At 41.3% G+C, this 27,443-nt stretch overlaps 1 protein-coding gene across 4 annotated transcripts in view; it reads right to left on the reverse strand.

The window, feature by feature from the left end:
* Positions 1-9,743: 9,743 nt before the first annotated feature.
* PRKAA2 (protein kinase AMP-activated catalytic subunit alpha 2) overlaps positions 9,744-27,443 on the reverse strand; it is a 28,700-nt gene continuing 11,000 nt past the window's right edge. For 2 of the 4 annotated variants that reach the window (XM_033152020.1, XM_033152019.1), the window contains exons 2-9: positions 24,268-24,409; positions 23,161-23,254; positions 19,830-19,974; positions 18,697-18,784; positions 17,907-18,131; positions 16,570-17,071; positions 12,566-12,692; positions 9,744-10,433 (exon numbers count right to left, since the gene is read on the reverse strand). In XM_033152020.1, coding sequence (XP_033007911.1) covers positions 10,198-10,433; positions 12,566-12,692; positions 16,570-17,071; positions 17,907-18,131; positions 18,697-18,784; positions 19,830-19,974; positions 23,161-23,220 — 1,383 coding nt within the window. In that variant the 5' untranslated portion in view covers positions 23,221-23,254; positions 24,268-24,409 and the 3' untranslated portion in view covers positions 9,744-10,197. Of the gene's footprint in view, positions 10,434-12,565; positions 12,693-16,569; positions 17,072-17,906; positions 18,215-18,696; positions 18,785-19,829; positions 19,975-23,160; positions 23,255-24,267; positions 24,410-27,443 lie in introns of those variants that run through there. The other 2 variants (XM_033152021.1, XM_033152023.1) reach the window with 2 other exon arrangements.

The raw sequence follows: 27,443 nt of genomic DNA on the forward strand, positions 1-27,443 counted from the left end.
TACAGATTGTTTTTGAAGGCGATGCTGCTTAAAACTTGGCTTCCTGTTTTATTTAACTTAATCTGTAAGAACAAAATAAAAAAATTCCTTCCAGTAGCACCTTAGAGACCAACTAAGTTTGTTCTTGGTATGAGCTTTCATGTGCATGCACACTTCTTCAGATACACAGGAACAGAAGTCACACAGAAGGGTAGTGGGAATGGGTGATTGGCTGATGGGTGTGGAAAACCTGTTGACTGTTAACGACTGCAATTGGTCAACAGGTTTTCCACACCTATCAGCCAATCACCAATTCCTACCACCCTTCTGAGTAATACCCCTCCCCACTCTCTCACTATATAGAACAAACTTAGTTGGTCTCTAAGGTGCTACTGGAAGGAATTTTTTTATTTTTTATTTTGTTTTGACTATGGCAGACCAACACGGCTACCTACCTGTAACTTAATCTGTAAGGTAAAGGTACCCCTGACTGTAAGGTCCAGTCGTGGACGACTCTGGGGTTGCGGCGCTCATCTCGCTCTATAGGCCGAGGGAGCCGGCGTTTGTCCGCAGACAGCTTCCGGGTCATGTGGCCAGCATGACTAAGCCACTTCTGGCAAACCAGAGCAGCACACAGAAACGCCATTTACTTACTTAATCTGTAGGTAGCTTAAATAAAACAAGGGAAGTGACTTTGAGTTAAGAACAAATGGCCATTGGGAAGGGGGGAAAACCTAGTTCAAAGATGAGAGGCCTTGACACAAATGCATGTTGGCCTGTTCTGGTTTTGTGGTAAATGGGCTGGTTTCCCTCTAGATTTACAATGTCTTCACAGCCGGGCATCCCATGGTAAACACTGCAAAGAAGGGTTGAATGGGAGTATGTGCAAGACTCACCAAAGAAAGTAAAACTAATGCAGATTGGTAAAAATGGGCACATTGTTTCAAGTTTGCACAATCAAATTAGAATTTCTGCTTGTTTCAAGATGTTAAGAAATTTCTTAACAATTGTCTGACTTGGTTAGAAAACATGTTTCGTTATGGAAAGCCAATTGTATAAATGGCACTTGTTACAATGATCAGATAGTTCTGCATGTGGGGAAAATCTGAATAAAAGCCAAATCCCAATCTCAAGCAAGATCTTCTTTAGAAGTTGATACCCTGGATTTTTGATATTCTAACATGTGGACAGAATTAAGTGTGCTGACATGCACACTGCCTTTCAAAGTGGCTTAAGCCTACAAAACACAGGTTTGCCAGCACAAAATATTGAACTTCCATAATCTCAGGAGAAAACTCAGAAGAAATGTGGATTTGTGTAAATCAACAGTTTCCACATTAGATAAACTTAACGTTAATTACTTTGACTTGGCTTGTCAGTCTCTTTGATATGCAACCACCCGAGCTGGATTGTAAGGAATGAAAAAATGGCAAAGACTGAGATATTTCCATGATAGTCATGTCATTTAGCTGAATTTCCCTACACTGTGCTAGAATCTGGGACTTTCTTTTTTTAGCAGAAAACCTATTTCAGGCCCAGTACATGGGTGCCTGAAGTTAGTGTTGGGGAAAATACCATTAAATAGTATGTGGGAACCAATTCTAGCTAAGCTTTCTGCCCGTATTTCTAGTGGGCAACACCAATGGGCTTTCCTTAATATTGTGCCTGCCTTTGTGCCACCCCGTGATTATTTTTCACTTTTAATGGCAATTCTCTGGAAGCTCATGTTTTCTGATAACTTGCTAAGCATTTTCTTCCACATGCTGCTCCCTGGTAATTCAAGACATACCTCACTTTGCTATAAGCAGGCAGAAGGTATCTTAAGTCCTTTGATTTTATCACAAGAACAGCTCAAGCATGCAGCGTTTTGTAAGATTCTCATCTCTTTATTAAAGTGCAAATGTCAACCATGGAGTAATAATCACAAACAGTGCGGTGCAATAAAAGGGGAGGGGGGGAATCGACACCAAAATAGGTTGGTGAAACTGCAGCCACCCAGCCTTCATTTTCTGCTTAAGTTACAAAACTAAATGGGGCAGGGAATAGTGCCTTCCCCGCAACACTGTCATATATGCAAAACACTGATCGGTTTTTAAAATAATCTAGACTTGCTTTCCTATCTGAACAGAGATGCCAGCTCAGATTGGCTTTAGACATGAATGTCTGAGGAGAAGCGAGAATGAATTAAAATTTGAGCCATAAGATTCTTATGCTTCTCACCCACCCCTACCAGCTCTTGCAGTCCCCCAAAGGCCTTCCCCCTAGCTCCTGCTCTCCAAAACTGACTCCTCTCTACTTTTCAGGCCGAAGTGGTAGCATGCAGGGGTCCCCTCCTTTTCCTCTTTCTCTCTATTCCCCTGATGTACTGATAAGCAGCATCCTGGGAGCTCCAAGAAACCATGAAATATATTATTTCTCTCAAGGACCAAAAAGAAAGGTGAAGTTAGTTTCAGGAAAGTGGGTTAGCAGGTAGGGCATCTGGGAAATGGCTGGACTGGGAGCATTTTTTGAGCCCTCAGACTAGCTCTAAATATTATAATTTGGGGCAACAACTGAGAGATCAAAGTTAATCCACAGTAAATTTGAGAGCGCTTGCCTATCTCCCCTTTTGTCAACTAATGAAGGTTGGGTATCAAGAGTACATGGCATTGCTCCATTTTTACATAAGAGAAGCTGCATGACACAGTCTGCTATTTACCCAAGGTACAGTAGTTCAAGGACACAGTTGTCAGGTGGCTTGCAGTTTTGTTGTGCACACCGAAGAAGAAAATGCTGCTAGATTTACAAAATATACATACAAAGATTTCTTAACACAGAAAAACTGGGTTCACTTCCAAAGTAAGAATAAACACTACTGTATCATTGGTATTCATTTCAGAGCTTTGTGAGGTTAGGATAAAGGAAAACTACATTCACCACTTAGGGAGAAAAATGCATGAATGAACACCCAGACACCAAATAAATAAATTACATAAATAAGTTTGATCAGTTAAGGCATTTTCAGCAGGAGATTCAAGGCTTTTTGAGGGGAGAATATACTTTATCTGAACACAAGGGTAATAGAGAATTAGAAGATTAAATATTGTGACCGGGTTTCTTGTCTAGTAAATGCATGTAAAGAAATATTGCTGTTCAATGCATAGAAGACTGCGTTTACTAAGGGTTTAAATGCTTAATTTTACAGTAACTTAGAATTTCCACAACCAGAAAAATCAACACATTGCAATTTACCGCATAGCTTATGACGTTCTTGAGTCACTTGCGTGCAAGTAACAGAAATTACATTTGGGACATTAATTCTTCCTGAAAGCAACTGTCACTCCTGAAGAGACAAGACAACTTTTTGAACTGAGTAATGGCTTGCCTTTCCTGGCATGGGAGCTGCTTTGAAGAAACATCAAGGAAAGGCATAAGAGCATTGACTGTTACTTTTTCCTTGTGAGCTGACTTGCTTGTACTGTAAGCCATAGCCTGGTACCTGATCTAGTGCGCATAGAGGAAGTTCTCCTGCCCACAAACGTTTTCTTGCTCACTTCAATGGAAGGGCAGCTCTACATGTCAAAGAGCTGTGCCTGTGGACCTGCTACTTGCTTTGAAGTGAATGGGGCATCCTTGAGAATCTCCTCCTGTACGTTGTATGTAGTGGATTGGGACACAAGTTAGCTTTCTATAAAAGCATGCCAAATCTTAATAGTAAACATGTTAAACTAAGGATGGGATGAACTTGAAGCCCAAATAAGTCATGGATAACCTGGGGCTGGAGTGGAGAAAAGAAAGGAGTGACAAATTCTTTTTAAAAGGTAGGTGCCACAGCATTCAGCCCTAAGACCTAGGAAGCTGCCTTATACTGAGTCAGAAAATTCTGTGTATTAACTACACTGAGTGACAGCAGCTCTGCAGTGCTTCAGTCAGTCATCTTTCCAAACCCTATGCTGGGGATTGACCTCTGGGCCTTTTGCATATAAAAAGCATGAGCACAAATACTGACCTATATGGCTCTTCCACAATGGCATCCCAGCTGCTGCTCTACAGGAGGATTCCAACAAGAAGTTTTATCCCACGCAAATGCAAACACTGAGGCAAAGTGAGAACACAGCAAGCACACTTCAAGTATTTAAAAAATCTGCACCTATGGCACTGAAGGCAGCACACTATTTTGTAAAACGAGTGGAAATGAATCATTTGTGATTTTTAGCAGCTGATATGAGAAGGCACGGTTTTGTATTCTCTAGCTCAGGCTGATCTTCCTCTTAAAAACAATACGCTACCACTGATAATGAACAGTAAATTGCCTAGACTTACTAAGCTACGCCTGTAAATTATGTCCCATGACTCGGTGTGTGGTGATGCAAAGAACTCGGTGTGATTCTAATACAGATGCAGCAGGGAACACTGGGGAGAAAAATTCATGCAAGGTTAGTACACTTGCTGGAAACATAGTTTAAAGACTACAGAATTTATACTGTATTATATTGGGCTATCTTAAATCCTTACTCATCCAGTGTTCCTTCTAGAAAATAGCTAGTGGTTTCTTATCTGCAACATGCCATTAAACCAGCAGCTGAAAATTGTGCTTTTTGTGCTCAGCTTTGCATAAATGCATCTATTCTGATTGCTCAAATACATATTTGCAAGTGTGTGTTGGCTATCTGGCATACATTCCCTTGTCTTACTGGAATTAGGCTTGAAAGAAGCCTTCTCTTGTCGTGTGGTGTGTGGATGGTGCCCACAATGATTTGCCCACATGGCAAATGTGTTCATGGACCCCAAAAGTTTAGCACAGCCTTTTTAAGGGTAGAATAGCGATTAGTCTTTAATGTCAGCGATCACTTTGGCAGATGTTTTGAAGTACCTGACACTCAGATGCTTCTAAATTGTAGACCTAATTCTTGCCACAGTGGAAGTATGATAATGAGGATGTATCCCACACGAGATGTGGCTTTTTATTATTGGCAAGCAACGTCTGTGGTGCCAGATCTCTGCCAACGCTCCCAGATGCGACTAACATTACAAATGATTTATGACCACTCAGAAATACTAATAAAACTATTCTCCGTCTCAAGCCTGTGGTAGTATCAAATTATTTATTTTAAAAGTATCACTGATTCTTCCCCTGCCCCCCACCCCCAGTATTAGTAGTGTCTTTCTTAAAAAGAGGTAAAGTGCAATAAAAGTGCTAAATTTAAAAGTAGCAATTTAAGAATTTACATCTGTCATGTAGGTAAGGGTTAAGAGTTGGCCGAGGAAACCTGTTCCTATACACTATGCATGGGAAATATTTTAACAGCCCATGAAAAGAAAAAGACATTCCACTCAACTGGTAGTGGAAATAGTTATATTGCTAACTCTTCCCTAATGCTACCTTTCTTCTCCCAACTATTTCCTTCGGCCAAACTGATGGGCTCCCCCTATATGGAGTGAGCTTCTGCTTTCAGAGCATTTCAAGATGAAGAACTGGGGGCTAATTCAAAGAGGCAGAATTGCACAGAATGTAGCCTGTATTTCAGGTATTAGTCTTGTGAAGGGGTTCTGTGAGATTAGCCCCTGATACTGCACAGCTTACCCACATTGGCATCCACACACTGAGCATGGGGTGGAGTGCTTGGAGGAGCCTACACATGTAGAGATGTACGCACAGAGGCTTCTCCACTTACATGCCTGTGTTCAGTGTCTGGGACAGGAAAGCTGTGCAATGTTGGGTGTGCAGGGCCAGCGGTACAGCCTGCTTCTCCTTCAGTCAAGGCGACTCCTTTCATATGACTGTGTGAAGTAAGCCATAGTGCCTCCTAGGAAAATGAACATCCTGCAGTAGTTCAGAACAATCGGGAAACTGAACAGCAGTTTTGATAGAACGATGCTGTAACAATGATGGAGAAGAATTCACGATATGTTTGGCAAATGTTTTCCTGCAGAGGCTTTTGACTCAAGCTGTGCCAACTGTTCTCCCATTATTACTATTTATTTATTTTTAATAACTGTTTATGGCCCCAGTGTAGTTTTTTGGCCCTCTTGTCTTGACTTGGAGCCTATCCTGCTTCCTTTTAGTTCATCAGGCAATTGGTATCAAGCCCACTATAAAATTTAAACAAAAGCAGCTAATACTTATTGAGAGCAAAGTGACATAAAAATCTCCCCACCCCAAAATAAAATGTTACTGCAACATCCACACAAGCTATAGCTTTGTCATTCTAAAAGCAAGGTTTTTACCCTTTAAAAATGATGTGTTATTGCAAATTTAGTAAACCTGATTCCTTCAGCTATCCTGCAGAAAGGGAACAATAAAACACAAGTTATTCCTGCTTTATCAGTATATCAGTAGAGGTCACAGTCAATTAAGCTTTGGAGGTACATTGAAGCCCTGAGGTCTGGAACAGTATTGTCAAATTTACATTCCAGCTTCCATGAAACAGCACATGGAAGGGATTCTATCCGCTCTTATATTAGAAAGGTAAATTTGGCTGCTGTCCTGTTGAGGGGGGGAGGGGAATAGCCAGCGTCTTTGTCACTAGGAAGAACATTTGAACTGAAATGCAAAATTCAAACTCCTTAGACCTCAAGGGCACTGGCCTGCACCATGCAGGGAAACCCACATGAGGCTCCCAAGATATATTTTGGTCAATGCAATGACAAGTCTGTCCGGTGCAGCCTCCCCTATGTATTTTAATTTCTCATTCAGTTGTGATACAGCGTACCTTGAGTACCTGTGATTTGCGGAGTATGAAATACCTTTTTTTTTTTTTGGCCTAATGAAACAGCCCAGCCCACCAAGATGTTATATGTACCACTGTGAAGGGCTACTTCAGGGCCAACCGTACGCCATTTGTGAAGAAAGTGCATCCTGAGATGGCAACCCGATGTTGGGTCAGCGTGGCTGATGCACTGCAACATTCAAGAGTGATTATCTGCCAACTGCCCCAGTGAAGAATGCACACTGCACGCGGTCAGAAAACATTCAAGACACAAAGCTCATCCCACTGCAGCTCTATGTTGGACTAGCTTTGCCTCAGTCATTATGAAGAAGGAAAGCAGAAGCTGATGTGTTTATAATTCAACAGAAGTCTGAATAGAGGAGAAAAGGTCATGGAGGGCAAGGTATGGAAACAATGAGACGCGTGTCTTGTTTTTAGCAGATGTGAAGAGCTGGTTGGAAGCAACAAGGTGAATTGAGAAAGAAGGGGGCAAAAGACAACATAATGATGGTTCAAGCACTGAAAGATGTTGACAATCTAACTGTAGAGAGAAAAGGAGCAGACTGGGAAACACTCCTGGCTCCTAGTAAATTTTCAGATCTTGGGGGTTACAGAAGCCTGACCCAAGTCCCAAACAAAGTACACACCTTGAGGGGTTGAGTCTACTGTGGATTCCTAGTTATCTCTCTTAGGACAGATTAATATGTTTCAAAAGACCATAGGGCCCAGGAGCAACTGGTTCTTCCTGAGCACTGAATGCCTGGCATTCATCGGTGGGAAACAGATTGTCTATCTAGCCTTCATGGCAAGCACAATCTGCCTCGCTCTTGCTCCCACAGCTGGCTGTGTAGCAGAATGCCGATCAGCTGGGCCTTGTGGCAAGAGATGAACTCCTGTAGCTGAATTTTTAAAAAAACTTATTTGGTTTGGTTTTTAAGGTCATGGATTAAACATTTTAAAAGCCCTTTTAAATGATTTTCAGTTATATACATTTCAATAGTTTTACAATTATTCCAACATTTCAAAAGTCGACTTCCTTGCTCCTCTTTCTGAGATTCCTTAATTTTATTTTTTATCATTCCCTGCATATTCTAAGTTAACTTATTCCTTTACTCATCTACTTTAAATATATACTCTTATGAAACTGCAGGTTATTACAACGATCCTGCCAATGCCCTTATCTGTTTACAATGAAAAAGTAATTTCTTGAAGAGGTTATGCTGATGAAGATCTGTGTTGGAATTAGAATCAAGCAGATATAGGAAAAAAGAGGAATGAAGTCACAGCAGAAAAAAAAAAACCAGGCTCAGTCCTGAACGGAGGTCCATTCATCTTGCAAGCCAGGATATTCTTCATTTGATTCTTTACCTTAATGCTCCTAATTTTATCCATTACCTTCTTTCCTGCTGTATTGCTGAATACACTCTCTAATTATCTTGCTTTATGCTGGTGAACAAGGGTGTTATCAAAGGACCTCACTCCTGAAGAAAGGTATAATTTTTTTCTCCCCCATCCCACTATTATGAGTTTTACACAGATGGTTACAGCAATCTTTATCTGCTCTACAGCTGCCATGGGGTTAATGATTGCTCCTCATTTAAATATACAGGCCTTGCGCTTTGATATTTTTGGTACAAGGCAGGGGCTGCAAATGATTGATGGAAGACTAATAATGTGATTAAGAGCAGGCTGCGAGTATTGCTTATGGGATATAGTAGGTGGGTCTAAGCTTAACAAGGCCAGGAGGGCAATGAACAGCAGTGAGCACAAAATGGTTATGAAAGGCCGTAGTGGAAAGAATTCCTTTGGAGGGAACAGAAACTCCCAAATGCGCAAAACTTTAATTAAAGCTGTGAAAAAATGTTGCTGTGGGATGTTTACTAAATGAGACGGTAGCCCTGTGCAACCATGTCACAAAAGGCTTTTTTTCCGGCATTCAAGTGCTGACTGACTTCTAGTGATCGCCAGCTAGGAGATTTGGGAGAGGGGGTCACTACCTACTCAGTATCCGAAGAGGAGAGAGCAAAGGAGCACACCCACCCACCTGTCACTTCTGGGCAGCAAGAGAGGAGGCGAGGTGGGTCTGGTACATGCACTGCAGGCATATATTATATATGTGTCCTTTTGTGCACCTTGTTAGCACTGTTGCTGTATAATTACAGCCTTGTACTCTGCATACTGACCCATCTATTTCATTCTAACAGATTTGTCTTTTGAGGATGTACAGCAGGGGTGGCTAACCTGTAGTCCTCCACTTTTTTTTTTTTTTTTTTTTTTTTTGCTTGGGGCAACAGGTCCCATCAAGTCACAGCAATTAGGGCTGGAGTCCTAGAACATCTGGAAGTCCTCAGGTTAGCCACCCATGATCTACAACTCTCTACAAGGGTGTGAAACACGCTAGCAGTAATCAAAACTATGTTAAGAGTGTGCAGAATTCAGGAAAGGACTGTATCAAAGGGCTTATTTATACATCGGATGGAGAACTACCTGTGCATTGTTCCTCAATGGTAATAGTTGATCCTCTCTCTTATTTTGCCACAATATGACAGTAATATAACAGAGTCAGGCAACTGTTGTTGACTATAATGGTCAGCAGGATTTGAATCCTGCGCTCCACTGTTTTAGGGAATGGTGGGTTTTTCCTGCTGTGGTGCGTTACTTTACAGGAGTGTGCTTGGAATGGAGGAATGCACTTGTAGGCTGCAGCTGTTCATTCATATGAACAAGGAACAAGATTCCTGTTGACTTCTGAACATTCAAAGAGCGCTTCCATGAGGTGGGGAGTGGGGAAGGGAGAGAGAATGTTACACTGCAGCTTGGGCACAGAGGCCTGTCATCAAATGTTTCCTAGCCAGAGATGCCTGAGACTAAAACCTGTAAATATTTGATATGTGGGATTGAAAACATTCAAAAATTGCACTTCTCATCGAGCTACGGCCCTTCAACAAAAGGTGATTTTACATGTTACAGTAGGTGAAAGAACAGCAAAGGTGAAAATTTCTTCCACATGCGTAAAGTGAAAATCAACCCCATCAGAAAGATAAAAGTATATGTTTTCTGAAATCTGAAATTTGGAGAAATACTCAAGTATTCAGGAACATTATTGCACTGATATGTTTACACTGGCAGGGGCACTGTGGATTCTGTGACTGGAGACATTTTTCAGATTTTTGGCAGATGTTGCTGTTTCCTGCATAATTGAAGCTTAGTGTGGCAAGCGATGAGACTGGACAGTGACCAGCTGTTGGAAAACGGGCCCAAAGCCCTCCTTCACTGCTTTCTACCTCCACTTCTACCCTAACTTCTAACTCAACTATTTCAAATTCCTTGCAAAAAGAATGAAGCAAATTCTGCAATAAGGATTACATAAAATCGAACACATCTGCCTACTTCCCTTAATATACATCATATATTCTGGGTACCGAACCTGGGATTTCTACCACAACGATTAGGTTCCTTGCTGCACGTGCCCAAACTATCCTTTTACATCCAGCTTTTGCAAAGAAATCAAGCTTCTGAATGATACCTGTCAGCGAGCCAGCGCCATGATGAGACTGGCACACATTTCAAAGAAATCCATGGTGTGGCTACCGAGACGAGGTGTCACAGAGGTCATGCTCCCGGTCAAGGAGCCCATGAGAGACCCAGGAAGCGACTGGCAATCGGCGGTGGCGGAATCAAGACTCAGCCTCGGCCTGTGCAAGCGGGCTGCAGAGCAGGAGCGCTGAGGTGTAGAAGAGCCTGACCGTTGCTCCATAACATCATCTTGAAGGAACAAACAGAAAACAAAGGTTTTAAACATCTGCTCAGGCTGATAGGAGGCTACTGCTCCTTTCTCCGTCAACTGACTATGCTCCTATGCTTTATGGCAGCCTCTCTTCAGAAGGTGTGGCTTGCAAGAAGAGAATGAGATAAGCTTGATATGCGGAAGACATTTCAGGACACATATAAGAAACTACAGCGAAACCCATGCAAGCATTGCTCACCCCTCTCCCCCATCCTTGGCCATGGCTCTCTCATATTAAGTTTGGGGAGCAGGAATGAGCCACAATGCAGGAGTTCCTGTGCCACGAAGATTGCATGAGAAGTTTAGGATTATAAAATTGTAGGGTTGGAAGGGACCCCGAAAGACATTTAGTCCACCCCCCCCCCTGCAATGCAGGAATCTTGGCTAAAGCATCCATGACAGATGGCCATTCCAACCTCTGCTTAAAAATATCCAAGGAAGAAGAGTCCACCACCTCTCATGGGAGTCTGTTTCACTGCCAAACAGCTCTTGCTGTCAGAAAGTTCTTCCTGATGTTTAGTTGGAATCTTGTTTTTCGTAACCTGAATCCATTTGTTTGGTTCCGAGCCTCTGGACCAGGAGAAAACAAGCCATTTCTGCCTATCTCCTTCAAACCATACTTTCTCTGCAAACTCTTGATGAGGCAGCCATTGCATCTACTTTTCGTGCTCTGTACACTGCCAGCTGACTCTCTCTCTCTTGCTGCATCTTTTTAAATATTCTTAATCAAGTCTAAGACTATCCTTTCACTTTGTTTCAACTGCCTCTCTTGTGTCCCTAAGGTTCTAGCCTATTTCAATGGAATTCACTGCTATTCAAGCTTCCATCCTGATGGCTTTAAAAGGACGGTGCTGTTGGACAGCTGCGTTCTATGTGTATTCACTCAGAAGTAAGTCCTGCTGTGTTAAATGGGCCTTGCTCCCAACCAAGTATGTATATGATTGCAGCCTAAACAGCATATTAACTTGGGGAAGGAGAATCTGTGGCCTTCCAGATGTTGCGAATTGAATCCCCACTAGCCCAGCCATCATAGCCAAAGAGCAGATGGGAGTTGCAGACTTTTCCTTTGGAATGCACATTTAATAATTCATATTTGCAATGTTTTATTGAATATTTAAGGCCCTTTGTATTTTACTGTAAAACGCTTTGGGATGCCTCTGTATGTGTAAAGCAATTTAGAAATATAATAAAAGTAAACATATAGAGAGCCACAGATTGACTATCCCATATTTAACTGGGCTGGTGCCAAGAAAGAGACTGTGCCGCTTCTGAGTTCTGGGGGGGGGGGGGGAGCACTGCTGGCAATCAGCTGAATATTCACAAGCTTTGACTGTCGTATTGAAATGTGTAGCTTTGATGATGAAAAACCTTACGTAAAACAGCTAAGAAAATTGCATAAACATCTACAGTATTATTTTGGACACAATGAATAACTGAAGTGATTCTTAGCTGTAATGAAAGTGAAAATTACTGTAAGATTGCAATGCCCCCAGTGGCGCAATGAGTCAGTGCATCTGGCTGCTAACCAGAAGGTTGGTGGTTTGAGTCCAACCAGGGATGGCTGTGGGCAGGATTTCTGTATTACATGGGGATTGGACTCGATGACCCTTAGGATACCTTCCAACTCTACAATTCTATGATTTTACAAATTCTTAACTGGGTGGGTAAAAGTCCTGTTGAACTCCATGGGGTATGTAAGGGACTGCACTGCATATATAAAAAAAGCGTGTCTCAACTAGTAGGAGCAATTGTAACAATTCTACAGAGGTGGGGAAGAATTTCACTGCAAAAGTTCATTATTTGGAACTCCAAAATGGTTTATGGTCAGAAAAGGTTTGCAACAGAATTATCCATTTAAGGGTTATTGTGAATCCTGCTAGGAGTAGAATTCTCTCTTAACCTACCAAACTGCAATGAAATTGTCACAGTTAAGATTAGAGGTGACAAAAAGATTAAGGTAGTATTGCTGGAACAGCAGTCCTCACTAGCAGATATCATAAAGTAGAAGAAAAATAAAAAGAGTAGATGGGGAAAGTGGGTTTAAAACAAAAAACAAAAACAAAAACTTCCTTCGTGCTTGTGGTTTTATTCCACAACATTTCCTGCTTACCATCAATGCTTTTAAAGTCCAACAGATAGCTGCGATTGTCAACCTGATAAAGCTGCAAACTCATTTTCACGTAATTTCCCGTCACTGGATTCTTTCTACGGACTCTAAGATGATAGGCATTCACCACCTAAAACATGTAATTGTCTTTCAGGAAAAATGGATTTATGGCACAGGAGAAACAGTCTTTTTCTTTTCTTTTCTTTTCCTTTCAATTTCACATTTCAAGAAAACAACTCTGCCTTAAGCACAGGGTGACAGTGCAATCCTACACAGGTTTGCTCCCAGGTTTAGTGTGCACAGAGCTGCAGGTTAACTGATAGCATTCCAGTGAAGGTTTACTCAAGAGTAGACCCATTGAAATTCATGAACATGACTGTTAGGTCTACTCAGAATAAACCTTAGTTGAATATTACCCTCAGGGTCCTTTAATAAATATATATATTCTCAAAACACTTCAAAACGATCTATCTAAATGCTTTTTGTGCAAGGATATCAGACGTAGCCCCTCCTTCCAATTCTGGGTAATCAAGGTTAGGTTTGTCTCACCTAATACAAATTTATAGACTGGGGGGGGGGGGCAGGCTGGATGCCAGTCTAGCCCACTTCAGCTCTGTGATGACCCATTTATAGCTACCCAGTTTATAAGAGACATGCAAATTCTCCCTTCAATACAATGCTTTTGTTCATTCATGGAATTGTCTTTACCTACTTATTACAAAGCATGTGTGAGTTCAGACTGGAAAGACTTCATTAAATAAATAAATATTTGGCCCTGAAGCCAGCCCCTAAGCAACCACATGGTTAAATAAGCCTATATGAATAACAGGCCCTAACTACAGCCACAGACTTTTGAGTTTTCCAGTAACGCAGCACACAGTATTACTACAAAATGAACGGAAAGGAAGTAAAATGCTAGATTGATCAAGGTGTTCCCTTCTGGGTGACTAACTGTGTGTAGCTGGACAGCGGAGTCTCACCTGCCGGCCCCTCCCCACTGCCCCTTCCCCATCACGGAGGATGGAGCCTATATACATGCACCCAGATGCCCCTTTAGACACATTTCTCTCCATACACCACAATGTTCAGATGGCACAGAGGGGGGTGATCCTCAGGGGGTGTAGCTAGCAGGCTTTCTATTCAGAAAGCCCAAACATCGCATGCTAAACCCTTGTTATGTTCAGGCATAGCCAGCATAGCAGGGCCCTTAATGTGCTCGTTAACCCATCTCACACTCTGATGCTGGTTCTTAGTTTTAAAAGAGAGGTTCTCTGAGGGGAAGGCATTCCTGGAAAAGCTCATGCATGGAACATGGCAGGCTGTTATCGACTCTCTTCCACCTGCTCCATTCCTTCCTGTGTTTTTTCTTCTTTCTTCTAAATATCCTTCATGGAAACTCTTGTCAAGCCTTCCCTCCATTATGAAAAGGAAAGTTTTCAACATGGGGAGTCAGGTCAACAGAGCAGCAGTCCTAGTCTGGCCATCCATGTGAAAGCAATTGCAAGCTTCTGTCTTATTGGGGTTCTGGTTAGCAGGGCTATGTGTTGGGGCACAAGAAAAACCAACTGTACCAATGTGAAAACTGGCATTGACCACATTATTGGGGTGGGGTGGGGGTGGGGGTGGCATCCCACTGACTATCTCTATAAGCAACAAGTTTCTAGTCATTATGGCTATAACAATAGATAACGTCTGGGACAGCTGAATCCCTATGATTAGGAGACAAGGTTTTATCAAGCTACGGAGCTCTGAGCCCTAACAATGACTAGAAGAACTATTCCAAATAAGCAAATTGTTAGATTATTTCAAAATAAGCAAAGACATGCAAATTGGCTTTTTAAAAAAATAAATAAATGTACAGGTCACAGAATTCTCTTTTCCTGGCATGGAATGTTGGTTCAGTTTGTACATGGTATTGGAAGCAATCCTATGTACACTTACCTGGGAGTGAGCCCAACTGAACATAGTGAGACTCACTTTCAAGCATGCATACAGAGGATTCGCTGGACATTTATTCGTTTTAGAACACCTGCACCTTGCTTTTCTCATTCAGCAACAGGCAAAGAAGCCAAGGGAAACAAGGAATCAAAATGCACACAACAAAATGCAACAAAGGCAATAACAAAACAATAGCAGCAGGGAAATGATCAACATCTAAGCAAGCAGAACAGGCAAGGAGCACAGGTTCCTTAAATTAAAATTTGTATGTATTTATCTTTAGTGCATACATGGCTTGTTTTTTAAGCAGCTGCTTCAGTAAACATATCGAATGCAGCATATGTCAGTAAGCAAGGCAGCAGAGGACTGCATTTCCAATTCTTACTGAGGACCTGAAGTTAAATCAGAACAACAAAAGAAAGTGAATCTAATGATGCTTCGACACTAATTCTTGCCAATAAACCACTAGCTCAAAAAGGCGGGGTGGGGGCATACATAGGAAAACATAAAATCTCACAAAGATAACCATTAATCCCCAAGATCAAGCTCACACCCTCCCCCCCAAAAAAAATGTGGCTGTAAGTGACTGACATTAAGATTGTGAAATGAAGGCAGCTTATGCACAGGGAAAAACTGTGGAAACCAGCAACTACCACAAGCCTGTGGCAAAAAGAAGACTCGGGTAATACCAAGTTATTTAAGACAGATTTAAAGGAACAATATTGCATTTTCTCCCCTGGCCACACAGTTCTTGGAAACCATGTAGAAATAACATCTATTTATTAGGAGCTTTCAGTAAGATTATTTACCCAGAAGGGAATTAGCTTCTATAATTAGAAATGTGGAGCTCCTGTTATCCCTACCACTGTGCAAGGCAGAATTATCTGCCTATCCTCAAGCTTAGGAAGCTTAAAAAAGAAATTATGTTTTGTTCCCCGCCCCCTTTAGGTCAGTAATTAAAAAATATACATTATTTAACCGCTTTGAAGGTGCTAATATTCACAAAGAGGATGAAGTGAGAGTAAGCTAATAATAATTAACGATGAGACATGGCGAATACTATCATGGCCATTAGAAGACTGCTCATCTATAGTGCAATTCTAACTCCCAGATGCTGATGGCTGGAAGAGGTTAGAATGGCATTCGGACGCTTCACTGACAGCCACTGAACCAGAGGTTCCAGCTGTGCTGGGCAGAAAGCTACGGACAGCAGTTGTCCCAGTGGTGGTGAGACGGCCAGATCCAAAGTCCTGCACAGACCCATAGGGGACCCAACCTCAGGACCCTCTGCTGCACCAGCCTGGATCTGAAGTACAGAGAAAGTAAGAAAATAAAAAACCATGCGTGTTTGTGTGCGTGCGCAGGCCTTCCACCTTGGGCAGTGTGAGCTATAAAGGCCTGGGATGCAGTGGTAGATCTGGTGCTCCACTTGTCCTCAACCCCATTTAGGATCGCTATGCCTGTTATTCTCAATACAGCTGGAGACTGGAGACTGCCTACTTGCCCATGTTCTGGTAGTTGCTGGAGGCCCTCTTCCAGGTGTGAGGCAGGTGGTCACTGGGCCTCCTCATTTGTCATGCCCCAGTCCTGAAACTGCCTCCCTGGACAGTTGTCCTTTCTGCCTCCCTTCTGTTGTCCTTTCTGCACCAGGTGAAGACCTTTACATTCTACCAGGCTGCTAACCTTTGAACTCTGATTGAATTTTCTGCTCGCTTTATCCACTTTTTAAATTCTGTAAGTATTTCTTGTGCGTTTTAATTGTCCTGTTCTCTTGATCTAAGCTGCTCTGAGAATAATTATATTGAGGGGGCAGCATTTGAATGCATTAGCAAGAACAAAGCTGGTTAACCGAGAACTTACCAGAGGTATTAATTAATTAATGCATTATTAATTATTAATAATGCATCAATGCACAATTAATTAATGCATTGTTTAATCTGAATGTCATTTAACGCCAAAATAGGCTTCTAAGTTGTTTACAAAGTATAAAAAACCTGGTATGCAGATAGTAAAATATAAACTTCCATTATCGAACGTTGAATAGCATTCAGAGCATTCGTATTCCTTACCTTCCACTCAAAATCTAGCTGTTTCATAGCACGGTACACTTCAGCCATGATGTCATAAGGCCTGCTTTGACTCCGTATTCCTAAATGCCACTTGGCTTTTTTCACAGTCAACGGCTTTGGCTTCGTGGTATTCAGTGCATCCAAGGGACACTTTCCTTTGGGACTATCTGCTACGAGAGGAGGCATCCGTTCCGGGTGGGGCTTCACCCCCGGAGGGATGTGCATAGTGTCATCCATGAAAGAGCCAGTGGGAGGGCTGGAAGCAAGGTAGAACTCACTGGCTTGGTTCATGATTCTCCGATTGTCAATAATAAGGTGATAAGCGACCGCAAGCTGGTCTTGAGGATCCCCACTGTACAGGCTGGTCATCACCTCCGACTCAGTGCACTCAAATTTCTCACAAACTTCCCTCACGGCATCGTCGTCAATGACATTGGCGTCGTAAGAAGGATCCTCTGGAAACAAGTAACTGGGCAGTTCTTGTTTGAACCACTCGTGTTCTCTAAAAGGAATCGTGTCTCTAATGAATAATAATACAGTTTACGCAACATCCTAGATCTGACTCATCATAAAAGTTCATTTAACATTTTAGCACCATGCTTGGTACGTGTCAAGCTGGTGTATGTATACCTGTTTAACCCTTCTGAGTTCAAAGGACTGAGGTTTTGAAATGAACTGCTCTGAGAAACTACGGACCCCAAGAGTTTAGCAGGAGTAAAACAAGCCGATTATAGGAAGAACTATAAATTATTTGTCCCTTACAGCACATGGTGTAGTGACCTAGGTGCTATAAGGGACAAAGCAGTCTCAACCGCATTCTTTAGTCATATGGTACACTGCATGTTCACACAATGGCACCCAAGGCTTCAGGATATGGCATTCCTGGTGATATTGGGATGAGCTGGAAACAGGAGGTGAAAGAAACACAGACAATGCTATGGTGGGTTGTAATTTTGGACCATATAAAGAGTTTGACATGTGCTTCTTAGTTTAGGGATTTTGGCCATCCTTGTGACACTTCTGATTATTCAAATGCTATGCATATCTCTTGCTATTTCAACAACCGAGGTTGCATTAGGTAATGTTTCACCTTGCTTTCTCCCAGTCACTCCTTATGAAATACTGTAAAGAACGTAGCAATAAAGAGAACGTAGCAATAACGTAAGCTAGTTAGATTAGATGTTTTCCAGCCTGTCGGCTCCATTCCCTGTTCAGATAATTTCCTCTTTTTTTATTTCAAAAGGACATATCGTCTAATTTTCTCTGATGATCTTCTCAGAGATCATCAAAAAACGTTTTAGTAAGGGACGAGATATAACTTTGGCACCAGACCTTACCGGATGTCCTTGATGGTTGCTCGTTTGAGTGGATCCACCTGCAGCATATGCATAAGGAGGGTGGCAACTGAACGGTTGAGGTATTCGGGAATGTAGAAGACACCTCCACGGATTTTTTTAAAGAGGGTTGGGACATGCTCATCGTCAAAAGGAAGAGTCCCACAGAGGAGAGCATAGAGAATAACACCACAGCTCCAGATATCAACCTCTGGGCCAGCATACAATCTGAACAAAAGGAAGGTGCCATTAACCAGTTCCTTAAGACATTGCAGTATCTTGCCTGAAGTTCCAAAGCACACCCTAAGTAGCTGGGAGAGGGAAAAAGGAAGCAGTGCTAAACAGTCGCCTTGAATCAAAGTGACAACTGGAAGAGCATCTGATTACAATAACATCCTCCCTGAACTTTGTTCATAGCCTGTTCACCATTCCGGAACTGCTCAAGCCTCTTCTCTTTGATTGCTCTCCCCTACATTCTCCAAAAACCTTTAACATTTCTCTTGAGTGTTGCTTTGAAGTGTCTACTCTCTTTGGACTTGCCTTAGTGCAGTCAATAGAAATAACATGTCCAGCCCTCGGTGGTCACTTCCTGGTATCTACATACTTTAAATCCTTTTGGTGCTACTGTTTCTTGCTTAAAGACAAAATGTGCAACCAGAAGGACAGAACGCTGCCATATGAACATTACCTAAGCACATATAAATGACCATGAGCTACTCAGTTATATGAATGAATCCCATTTCAAAAACATGCCTCTGGTCAAAAGGGTATCCATTGGTCTTTAATGTTCTACCTTCCAGAGATGACTTCTGGTGCTGCATAGTTGGGCGAGCCACAGCTGGTTCGCAGGAATTCGCCATCTGACATCATGTTGGACAGTCCTAAAAGGTTGTGGAGGGGAGAGAGAAAGAGAGAGAGACTCATTTGTTGGCTGACCCAGAAGGCAGAAGGCATCAATGACCATTGCTAGAAGATAGGGAAGGGTGTTCATATGTGAAATAGCAAGTGAGGCAGAAGGGAAAGATACGAATTAAAGTTTTTAAAAAGGTTATTGGAACTGTGTTGCATTATTTGCTTAAGAAACCATTTCTTGCAGGTAGAAAGGTCTTTGTAAAGATCTACTTCAAACTGAATGCTAGATTCTCAAAGCTTATTCTACGCATTTCCCCTGGAGAGAATTCAGTGGGCCATCTTTCCACAGGCTCCTTCATCTAGGTTACTCAAGAGCTGGAAGAAAGGAGGACCTCATGTTTCTAACTTATATGTCTAGCATGAAGCTGAATATCAGTGCTATACAATCAGTCCTGTCCTGCCTGCTTTAAGGAGCAAGATTATGGTCAATGGAACAAAAATAAATAAATGAAACCTGATAGTATAAGAAGCCACACAGAACTGCATGAAATATTTAGAGGAAATGTTAAAAGTGGCAAACATCCAAAATAATTTTGTAAATGATTTTTATTATATATCTATATTCATACTGACATGACCATAACAAGAAAAACCTGCCTTCCCTAGAGGTGATAAGTGAACGTATGAATTGTATTGTTTCAGTCTGCAGGCGAAGGTTCATATGGCTGAGTGTTCCAACATATAAGATAAAGAAAAAGATGTAGAAAATGAGACGCCAGGGAAATGGCAAGGCTAGGACCCTTCTCCCTGAAATCAACTTCTTATGTGCCAGGATTTTTATTTTTTTTTAAATTTGAGTATGGAGAAGCATCTAGTTATGCAAGCTTCCACCTTCAGGTTTAATACTCGGTGAAGACGAGACTAATGTTTTCAACTTGGGAAGTTTTTCACAGTAGAAACTGCTAATGGTGATGAAAATTGATGCTGGGTTCTTTGAAGGATGTTAGCCCTGAGACAGTTCAGCAATTGGCATAGAGCTGGTCACATTTCTGGAATGCTGCTGGGGTCACATACCAAAATCAGCTATCTTGGCATTCATGTTTGCATCCAGCAGCACATTCTCTGGTTTCAGGTCTCTGTGAACTACCATATGCCGATGACAGTAATCTACAGCTGACAGAATTTGCTGGAAAAGACGCCTGGCTTCGGACTCTTCAACCTAGAAAAATGCACAGGAAGGGAAACAAGGCTCAATGTAGTTGTTTTTTGTTCCTGAAAGGATACTCAGCGAGGCAAAATGTGCCTCCTTAATGGGCCACAGGAGACAGAATTACAGTAAGCAACACTAAACAAACAAGTAAACAGAGGCGGACCATCCCAAGGAGACATTCCATTGCACTATTCTCTTATAATTAAGTGTGTCAAATAATTAAAGGCCTTTAAGCTTTAAAACTGTGCTGCTTTGACCAATCAATTGTTCAGCCCATTACTCTGAAAAATTTCTATGCAACAGTCTGCAACACATGGCAGTAATTTTCCAAAGGCCTCTGCGAACTGAAGAAACTAGATTGCCCCTGTTACTTTTGCACCCGATTTGGAAAAACCAAACATAGGGGCCAGAGACAGCAAAGTAGAAGGCCCTGCCTCCTCATCTCACACTTTTGAAATCAGGACTGACCTCTAAAGGTGGGCATACTTGGGCATCGGCCGAAGCCCAATACTTGACCCCCTAGCCCTGTTGTTGCTCCTCTCCACTGCTGCAACCGGCTTGTTTACTTTTCGTTTGGACTGGAGGGGGATGAGGAAATAAGTGATGGCAGCAGTAATAATTAGGATCAGCAGCTGCTGCCACCTGCTTGCTAGCTCTCTTACTGGCAGGTCAGCAACAGTAGCAAAGTGTGGAGGACAAAGCCCACTCAAGGAAACTTGCCCAGGCCAGAACCTTAAACCTGAAGCCAGCACAGATTAAGATCCCCCCCCCCCCCGCTATTGGGGATGGATCTACAGTAGAATGAAATAGGAATGTGCCAGAGTGGGGTCACATTTTCACCCAGTCCCACAGCTCCATAATGTATTAGTGTTGTTTTTTATTGTGTTTTTTATTAAAGATTTCCTTGATTCACAAAAGTATGTGCAATGTCTCTCTCTCGTATTTTTTCCAAGTAACATTTTTACAAATCAGTTTCATTTGTTGAGATATTAGGAAGAAAAAGAGGGAAGGAGGTGGGCGGGGGGGGCGGGGGGGTAGGGTGGAGATGTTCCTATTTTACTTAATGTATGTAGGGTTTGGTGTCAGCGTTGTTTGTGCAGGTTCTCTGTTGTTCGCTTGTGTTCCTTTGGTGGTGAGAGGTTGGGGTTGGCCTAGGATGTGCTTGTTCATTTGTGGTTGGCTTTGGTGGTCTTTGTTTTCATGTGTGTGTGAGTGGGGTGGGTGGGTGTTTAAGATCAGGTTAGCCATATTGATTTCTAGTTGAAATGAGCTTCATGGTCCCCTGCCCCTATCCCTCATGCATATGAGGAGAGCACCAACTAACTACAGTTTCCTGTCATGCCTGAACTTGAGAAACTATGGTTTATTCAAACTACGGTTTGTTAACAAAGCAGGATATCATATCATGGTATGATCCTAGTTTGTTTAAACTAAACACAGAGCAAATCACAGTTCCTTCAGTTCAGACATCACAAGCTAAAGTGAAAGTGGAAGTTTTAAATCTCTTCTTCCTTGTGCATATCTTAAGGCACCCTATATATAGAAATGAGCAAACCAGTGATATTTTAGGGAGCAGGCTAGCAGGCAGGCCCCATTACTTACATCATAGGAGCCTACACAATACAAAACACTGTTGCTGTATGTACGTTTTATTTTATTTGTTTTTTATCTTATATTTTGGAAATGTACTTCCAATTGTTTTTCCTTTAATTTTTGGGGGGCCCACAAGAGAGTGGGGCCCTAAGCTATACCTTGTTTACCTTATACGTAAATCTGGCACTGGCACCTACTGATACAGCCCACGGGGGGGGGGGGACCCTAAGACAACAAAGACTATTCCAGGCTAGACTCTTCTTGATGTCCCAGTTTTTATACTTGCAGGAAAGTCCCCACCACCACCACCACCATGAGCGAGCATTCAAAAATGGCACCGCTAGCTGCAGTCTCAGTCTGCAAGATCCTAGCAGTTGTTGTGAAACAGCCTGAGTTGACTAGGTCTGTTAATAGAAACTCTATTTTTAAACTGAATTCAGGCCATTAATGGCTGCGCCTCACCAGTTAATCATAGTGGTAAAAAAAAATGGTAATAATAGTACATACTTAACATTTTACATATTTCTATAACAAGTATAATTATATAGCAGATTATAATGTCCTCTCAATAAATTATGAACAAGGGATCAAATTAGGAAATATTATGACAACAGGGTACAAAAATTCAAATACTGAATTTTATGCAGTCCAAGTGGTGAGGTGACAATCACATAGCATGCAGCAGGGAGCATTTCAATTCTGCTAATAGCTTCCGAAGGATTAAAGAAAAAATAGATATGAGATCCTCTCTAACCTGTGAATTGGAGCTATGGAAAGAGCACAATCCTAAGCACGTCTATTCAGAACTAAGTCCTGCTGAGTTAAAATAGACTTGTGTGCATGTGTACAGGAGTGCAGTTGAAATCTGTTTATTATTACTGCTTTTGTATAGAATTTAGATTCTATGTTTTAAAAAGCATTTAATAATTTCTATTTCAGGGAAAATCTGGGCAACAAAAATAAAACACTGTTCAACCATGAATTGTGCTGATTGGCTGTAAAATGTATATTTACAGAGGCAAGCGCTTTGTCTTGCTTCTGAGCTTGAACTATCACCTACACTCTAGGAAATTCTGTGGCTCATTGTGTTTTCTGGGCAATTGTGTAGCAAACTGATAGTTATCACTAAATTATACTGCAACAGCAAATAAATGCTCAGCATCGTCTGAAACAGTTGTTCTACCAGTGCAATGTCACTAAAAAAAAATTGCACCCCACCATTACAAGCACACATGTCAGAACATATTTAGGACTGGATCATCACTATCACCAAACTGCTTTCATTTGCCAGAAGGCATTCAAGTATAGAGAACCAGGGAAGTTGCTACTGGTTATTGCCTTGCTTCTTACATGTTTATTCAAATGACATGTAATTCAAGGCAAGATGGACCAGCAAAATGTTTGCACTGTAAGACTGTGTAGGACACTGCAGTGCCATCAGGCCAGTTGCGAGTCATTCCAAACAGGTCTGTGATGAAGCCAGTTCTATTTCTGGCCTTAATAACCTTAAAAAGAACCCTCATTTAGCAAAGATATTATAGATCGGTAGAATTCACTTCCCTCCTGCCCACACATTTATCCTTAATGGAAAAAGTCACTTACATGTCCATGTTTACAGATGTAATCAAACAATTCCCCACCAGACACATATTCCATTACCATGAAAAAATCTGTTGGTGTACTGATGACCTGGTACCTAATAAAAATACACACAATTTTTTTTTATCTGCATCCTTTTCAACAGTGAGACAAGAGCTAGTGCTTAATAAATCTTACTAAACTAACGTTTTCCTTAAAATTAGCACTGGATTTCTCTTCACACATAACTGCTTCCCATTTCTGAAGGTGAAATTTATTATATTCTTTATGATAAAAACAGATATAAACTCTTTCTGGGCTCTGACGGATTTACCTTTCTTCTTCCATAAGCTTACTGAATCTCTTGGAATCTTTGCACAATAATCATACCTCATTTATGACTAACCCTCTTTTCAAATTTCCATTGCGGCTGCAGATGTTCAAGAATGTTTGAAAAGATGGGAGATAATACTCAGACTCGAGTAATGTGGTAAAATTGAATCCTAGTGGCAAGATGAAAGGGAAGTCCAATTGTCAAAATATTTTACTTTTCAGAAATTCATTTTTGCACAGAACCAAGGGCTGCTCCAACTTTAAATTCATGATATCCCAGAGTGAGAGATGCACATCTAACAAGCAGACTCAATTGCTTTGTCAAAGAAATTGCTCAACTGCGCATCAAATCTTTCCATAAAATCCAGGAATTTACTTCAAATCCATTGGCTAGTCCAAGTTTTATTTCTGTTCCTCAGCGAGCACAGAGTATAATCCAGCCATTGTATGTCACTATCACAAGCTCCCAGATATTGAGATGAACGTTTTAAAACAATATTTTATAACTTTTCCCTTACTCTAATCTGGTAGCCATAAATTAACAGAATCCCAATAGAGATCCTGCTTATTGTGGTTCAGAAACGCAAAGGCTGCAGTTCTAAGTATACTAGGAAGTAAACTCAGTGGAGTTCAGTGGAATTTACTCCAGAATAAATGTGCCTGGAATTGCATTGCAGGTTACTATTGAAAATATTAATTCAACACACGGTAAAATGACAGGAGCACACAGGGTCCCTGAGGGCAGTATCCCCATTTCCTGCAACACACAACAATGGGAGTAGTGGCAGCAATACTTACAATTTGATAATATGGGGGTGTCGGAAAAGCTTCAGATTTTGGATTTCCCGTTTGATCTTCCCAACCACATCCAAACTGCGAATTTTTTGCCTATTTAAAATTTTGACCGCTACTTTGTGCCGTGTGAGCTGGTGTTCCCCAACTAAAAGAAAGAAAGAAAGAAAAGTTTCATGTTTATTGAAGTACGTATAATGTATACTGGATAATAATGACAGACTGCCATGAGGGGGTATTTGGCCCTGAACAGAAACAAAAATAAGAAAAGGTAATAATATAAATTTAAGTCTAAAGGTGAAATGTTCTCCCCATCCCAATTTCATCGTCCTCTTCATAGGTTGTGAAGAGAGATGTTAGCTGCCAGTGATTATATATATATATATATATATATATATGTGTGTGTGTGTGTGTGTGTGCATACACACACACACACACATATATATATACACACACACACACACACACACACACATACATACTGTGTGTGTGTGTGTGTGTATATATATATATATATATATGCGCGCCAACAAGGGCAAATTGTTCACTCCAGTGAGCAAATACCTCTCTTTTCTCAGAAGACACACATTTGAAATCAGAAATGGCAATATTTCAACCTCACAGAATGTGTGTCTGTGACATTAGAGGAACTTTAAAGGGAGACTGCAATTTGAAACAGTTGGATTACAATGCAATTTAGTTTATGGACTAAATTAAGACAAAGGATTATTATTATTATTAAAGTAAAGTCATGTGTTAATTGGCTTGCAAATGCCAGCGTGTCTGAATTAACATTTTATGAATTACCGCTGCTAATTACGTAATTATCACTGTCTGTGCTTTTCTGCATTTCATTTCCTCTGACCTTACTGTTTACAGCCCTCCCCGCAAACATATCTGCAACTCAGAAAAGTGTGTGTGTCATGTTGCAAGAGACGAACGTGGCCACCCCGTCTGGAAATGAAAAACAAACAAGAGTTTTATAGAACACCCTAAACTGTAAGGTTCTAGTAGAAGCCATTATGCTTGTTACAGCAAACAAGGAAATGACATTTAGGATACAATTCACTGAACTCTCTCACACAGCTTAGCATTCCAATTTAAAAGTCATGGAATGTTAAAACTAGGCAAGAGACAATCTGTGATAGTGGCTGTGACCCCGACTAAAGAACGGAGCAGAGTGGTAAACGCAGTAGCTGTATAGGGTGAGCAAGTCGCTATTATTAGCAGAGATAAGAGCAGTCTGAAATTCTTTCCTCAATATGAGTGTTCTAAAAATAAAGTGCTTTGCCACACTTCCAAATAAAAACACTTGGGCTTGTTTCCTTTTTATGTACTCGGCTAAGCTAGGAAATGTTAACAGGATGTTACGCTCTGCATCGCACAAGTATATTTATTTATAAGTAAAATATTTATTTAAAAGTAAAATACAAAGCGTAGATTAAAATCCATACAACAAAAAGGTTTCAGCAACAAGAAATAAATGAATCAGGTTTCAGATTTAAAAATCCAGAGGTTACATTTTTTTCACCTGTCACCCCAAAGACTGCAAGCCTCTCTGCAGAGAGCATTTCATAGCTGAAAACGGGGTTTTCCTCTAGCTATATGACTTATGGGGCAGTGAGCATTTATTCTGATTTGTTTGCAGGGAAGCTAGACAATGGTACATGAAGGTAGCATTATCCACCCTTTCAAGTGCATTTCCCCATCACGTTCCTTTTTGCAAGTAGTCTGATATTTGGGGAAGAGGGTTTGTTTCATAAAGGCACTAAATCAAATCAACCATAACTCTGCAACATGAATATGCCCGTATACGGTTGAATCCCACTTGACAATGGGTGCCTCTAGTGAAAAGCTATGCCTCTATCGCGACCTTTCTCTAGCAAACATAAAGCACCCTAGGAAATGTTCCCAACCGATTGCTGTGAAACGACAGGAGGGCTAAATAAGAATTATCATTCCTTTTCCTGTTATGGAAATTCACCCTGCTCCATATCCATTGATTGCCTGCTGCAGCCACTATGCTATTTCATAAACAGCCAAACACAGAGTGAAACCAAGTCCTTCAATATGTTTCTGTGCAAACTTCAGGTATTTGCTTCAACAAAATGGGTGCACATCATTTAGCTTTTCATGCCTTGGGTGACCAAGTGTGAAAGAGGATTTGGCTTTTGTGCTTTATGCAACTGCATAAAAGGGGGGGGGACATATTTTCTTACCATTGCTGCAATATGATGCAGGTGCCAAAATAAGAATATTTTTCTTATATATACACAAGCACTAAAACATGCAGGACCATGTCAGCTTTAGCATCTGGTCAACCCTTCATATTCCTGGTTGTAACTATGCTCCCAGGATCCTAGCAAACCCATGTTTAGTAACTTTTGTTCCAGCACCCTATTGCAGTGCCACAGCCAAAAAAATATGCGCCACAGATTAGTCTAGTAACAGTTATCCTAGTTTGATCATTCCTATACCTCTAGCAGCAGCTTGTTCTGCATACATTAGCAGGCAATAATGCATTTATCTTGAGCCTCTAAAAATCTTTACCTTCTACTTCCTGAATGCTACTTTTGTATTGTACAGGATTAAAGCACGACATGTTTCCTGACAACTGTACTGCTAATATTTTGCTCTGGGAGATGAAACAACAAAGATGCCAGCTGTATATACACATGCATGAAATAATCTGTGCCTTAGAAGTAGTGGGAACAGCACTCACTGAGTTCACAACTTGCTCCTGCAGCTGAACTCACACACTTTACAGGTTCTTTTGAGGATCTGTGGATGCAGCTATGGCTTGTGTTTTTATACATGAGGGCCTAATCATCCCTTGATATTTAGGGAATAACTGAGTGGGAAAGAGACTAAGCACATGATAGCAATGCTGCTGATCATTGAGCGAATGGGTAATAGCCAATGTTAGTCATACTCAAAGTAGACCTATTGAAATCAGCAAGCCAATTACTTAAGCCTATTGGATTTCAGCGGGACTACTCTATAACTAAGGCTGAGTATCACCCAGCAGGTATGAAACATCCTTGAAATTTCCCTGTTCAATGGAATTTTCTCTCTGCTATTTCTGTCAGAAGGAAGTCCTATCGTATCATCTTATGCCAGTGTGGTGTAATGGTTAGAATACTGGGCTACGACCAGGGAGAGCAGGGTTCAAATCCCCACTC

This window comes from Lacerta agilis, chromosome 6 (assembly GCF_009819535.1).
Source record: "Lacerta agilis isolate rLacAgi1 chromosome 6, rLacAgi1.pri, whole genome shotgun sequence".
Lineage (NCBI taxonomy): Eukaryota > Metazoa > Chordata > Lepidosauria > Squamata > Lacertidae > Lacerta > Lacerta agilis.